Here is a 3,932-nt window from a genome sequence, read left to right on the forward strand (position 1 = left end):
ATAAGCCACCTGCAAATGAACTTGGTGTTTCCAAGTACGAGTTTGTCAGGGCCCTGAGGGCAGCAGCAGGCCCAAACTACCCTGACCAGACCCACCTGGGGCCTCCATCCGTGCCCTCTGCCTGTGGGCCTAGAAGCCTCATTTAAGCTCAGGCCTGGCCTTCATTTCTTCCCTGAGCTATGTTGTAGAAGTACCTGTTTACAGTCCCGTTCCTGAATTGCTGTTTGGATTTAGCGGATGACCTTGGCCTCGTTACCTGGCTTTTGTCTGACCATCAATGGACCAGTAAGGGGACCTCTTGCTGTCATCCCCCGGCTGGCGTTGCTGTGGGACTGTGCCCCGACAGTGAGATCATTGCCTGGCCTCTGCTGTGGTCACCCTTGGCTTGTCTTCTCTTAGCACACAGCTGGCTCTTGCTGCTCCCTTTGTTATTCAAAGTATTTTTTTCCAAACCTGTTTCAGGTTCTGATTGTAGTGGCTTATTCAGTATGGGTGCAGAGTGGAATTCTCATTCTGCATTCATGCTGTGAGATCGGTCTCCAAACTGTCATTTAATAAAAGGATTCCCCCCTGACAAAAATTTTGATGACTATTTCAGGATAACTTTTCTTATTCATGCAAGCATTTGCAATGCCTTCTTTCTGCGAACGTTCTTAGGGAGCAAGCAAGCTGCTCCTGCATGTAAGAAAGGGAAGTTAGAATTACCTTGGAAACAGCTGTCTTGATTTATTTTTTTAAAAAATTTATGCACAGTTGTTCAGCCGTAACTGGAGCAAAGCTTTCTAAAAGATATGCCTTCCTTTAAAGACATCAATTATTTTTACCTGCAAAAAAACTTTTCACTTCTCTTACCTCTCCTCAGCAGCTGCTCTTGGTCTGTTACTCCAGAGGTAGGTTGAAAATCTTTACCTGGAGCAAAAAAAAAAGAATAAAGGGAAATGGATCGCTCCACAATGCTGAGGGCACTTTCATTCCCAGTGAGGACTCTTGTTAACACCTCTCTCTGAAGTTTCGCATTCTTTGAAGCAGAGGAGAATGGCCTTATCTTACAGTTGATGAAACAGACTTCAAGTGAGGAAACTTATTACAAATGGGCTAAGGTTCTGGCAATCTATATGGCCAGGCATGTACTTTGTGCTGAAGGTTGAATAGCATTTGTGAAAGATCTTGGGCATGAAAACCACTACTGACTGCTCCTCTTCCACTGGAGATATGAGGGTACCCTTTGAACTGAAGTTTTCAATAAGTCTTGACAGAAATGCTATGAAATAGGCCTTTGATTTGCAATCTATATCTTACATGTTTAGACAAGGTATCATACCACCTTACTCCTGTGGGGTAAGGCTTACTCACTAGGTTCTCCAAAGCATGCTTCCTTAGGCTTCTGCCAAGTGAGAATCTTCTCCAGCCATCATCTGAGTTTGTAGAAGTCCGAGAAACCAGACATGCCACAAAACATTACCCAGGGTAACAAAATGGGACAAAAAAATATAGCTTTTTTGTCACTACTGCTTTAAAATTACTGATCTCTAGAGAAAAAAAAAAAGGTGTTGATAAACCTTAACCAAAATCATACCACATTAATCCTAGCAATCTATTGTAACAACAGATTTAGGCAAATAAATTCCAGGTTTGGAAATGATGGCTGTTACAGTATAGCTAATATATGAAACAGAATCATAAACTTTACTTTATACATCTTGCTTAAGTTGGGATAAAGATTCAGGTTGTAAAATTTGAGATAAGTTGTCTGACGCTGATGTATTGAACATTGTATAATTCATTACTTTAACATAGCAAATACATCTTTTCTTAGATGATTCATTGCTGCTAAAGAAAAAGCTTTGCTTTTACTATTTCACAATAACATTTACCATATTGTTGGTTAACTGAGAATAGAAAACACACTGTGTCCTGTGAATAGGTCTCGAGAACAAAACTTGAATCCATTGCTTTCAATCTCTAAGCTTATTTTCATCATGCTAGCATGGAAAATACTCTTGTAATACTCAGGAACAGGGGATCAGAGCATCTTCTCTAGATACAGAAAAGAACTGAGTATTGCACGGCATTTTATTAGACCTTTTCTTTTCCTTCAATCCGGAGTAGGGAAGAGAGGATCTGAGAGCTGTGAATTGCAATTGAAAATCTTACATTGGGTCCAAATATTCTGCAATAAGCCAATCTAATAACATTATTTTTTAGCAGGATGCATCTTCATGGACCATAGGCTTCCCACAAATATAATTTGTCCTACTAAACAAGCCTGGAGGGAATGGAAAAGAACATCAGTATCTGGTATACCTACACAGCAAGTAGGGACCCTCATCATCAACCGGTCTCAAGTCTAACAATATATGAAATAATATTTTCAACCGGGTTGTTTGGCTCTTAAGACATAGAGTTGTCCCAATAAACCCATATGTTGCCTGGTGCCTGAGAACTAATTAGGTACAAGTGTCATATTGTTGGTTACAGGTAATGGGTCACGTGAATAATGTACATGTTATCCTTTGCAACTGGAATGCCTGTTCTATAGATTTTTGGGATGAAGTACACAGGTGAAATATAGGTGTTAGTAAGGAGGGAAAGGAGTGGCTCTAAAATTAAGTTGAGAAGTTGGGGAAAGCATGACCAATAAAATTACAAATACATTCCTAGCTATCTTAGGTGTATCACTGCAGTTCAGGGTATTTGCAAGTGGAATCAAGGAACTACGGGCCCTTTGCTCTGTCTAAACCTAGCTTAGGAATGGTGTTCAGAGAAACCTATCTTATGCCAGAGGCTAGGTTCGTTTCTCCTTCCTGTGGTCCTTTTTCCCAGCCTCTTTCTCCTCAAATTCTGAAAGCAAATCAAAGAAGAAAGCCTGTAATTAGTGGTGCAGTAGAGGGAGTTCTCAGGTCCTGCTTGATTTCTTAAGTGTCTGTCTGTACCCAAAGGCACTCTCACATGCATGTGTCTGCAGCTACTTTGAAGAAACGTCCATCTAGCCAGGTTTTTTGAGGCTATCTTGCTGACATACCACAGAATAAGGTGCTTTATTTCTGCCCAAAATGACAGAAGAAAAAGAGTCCCTTTAAAGTTAATGGTAGTGCCACAGAATGATAGGATGTCATTTGCAAATAACCTATGTGCCAGAAAAAAACATGTTTGTCTCTCAACAGATATTGCCCAAGTGCGTCACTGCAACTTCACTGCCAGCCACCAGAGAGCTTGGAGGGACCAAACAGGAGAGCTATGGAAGGGACCACGGATTTAGTTCCAGTGACTTGAAAACAAGCACTGGGCATGTGACGCAAGGGTGAGCAAGCCTGAAGCTGATCTTGCCTGTCTATAGCTTTTCAGAGCTAAATATCCCTGCTGTGCAGACCTGCCCTCAGGGCATTTCTCTGGGCAACCCAAAGAATCAGCAGCAGATCCTTAACTCCGAAGAGCCCTTCTTGCCTCAGCTCACTCAGGATGGATACCAGATGTTGCCCTCACTCTAAGGAAACTGTTTTGTTAACGTTAGCGGCTTTGTTGGTTTATAGATCTTTTATACATAAAGGCAGAGCAGGGCAATACAAATCCCTTGAGCTTGAACAAGAAGTATTTTTCACCGCCGCCGGTACCAGGTTTTTTCTACCTTTGAAGTATTTGGGGTCATTCTGTGCGAGAGAATGTGTCACCTTCAGTCAGAAAAGACAACTCCTCACCGAGCTTTCATCTCAGGCACACTGGGCAAGTAATTCACCTTCTGAGGACGGCTCTTCCAGGGCTCCTTTCAAGTACCCCGCAGAAAGAAAGAAAATTCATTTTCCATACTACCGTAAATTCACTTTAAAATACAGACTTCTGGTGCCTCCTCTAAGTGACCTCTATTCCCCACCACAATCATTTTTTAAAACGAGATTTAACCTGGAGCCTATCGCTCCTGTGCTCGCCGCCCTCCG

At 41.9% G+C, this 3,932-nt stretch overlaps 1 protein-coding gene across 1 annotated transcript; it reads right to left on the reverse strand.

Annotated features, from left to right (window-relative positions):
- Positions 1 to 824: 824 nt before the first annotated feature.
- LOC104161692 (chromosome unknown open reading frame, human C16orf89) lies at positions 825 to 3,779 on the reverse strand (the record flags this gene model as incomplete). Its single annotated transcript, XM_009700211.1, is given in 4 exon segments — positions 825 to 909; positions 1,354 to 1,461; positions 1,909 to 2,008; positions 3,696 to 3,779. Coding segments are annotated over 4 exon segments (377 nt in total), but the record flags the coding sequence as incomplete, so codon positions are not given.
- Positions 3,780 to 3,932: the final 153 nt, after the last annotated feature.

This window comes from Cariama cristata, unplaced genomic scaffold (genome assembly GCF_000690535.1).
Source record: "Cariama cristata isolate BGI_N322 unplaced genomic scaffold, ASM69053v1 scaffold43305, whole genome shotgun sequence".
Classification (NCBI taxonomy): domain Eukaryota; kingdom Metazoa; phylum Chordata; class Aves; order Cariamiformes; family Cariamidae; genus Cariama; species Cariama cristata.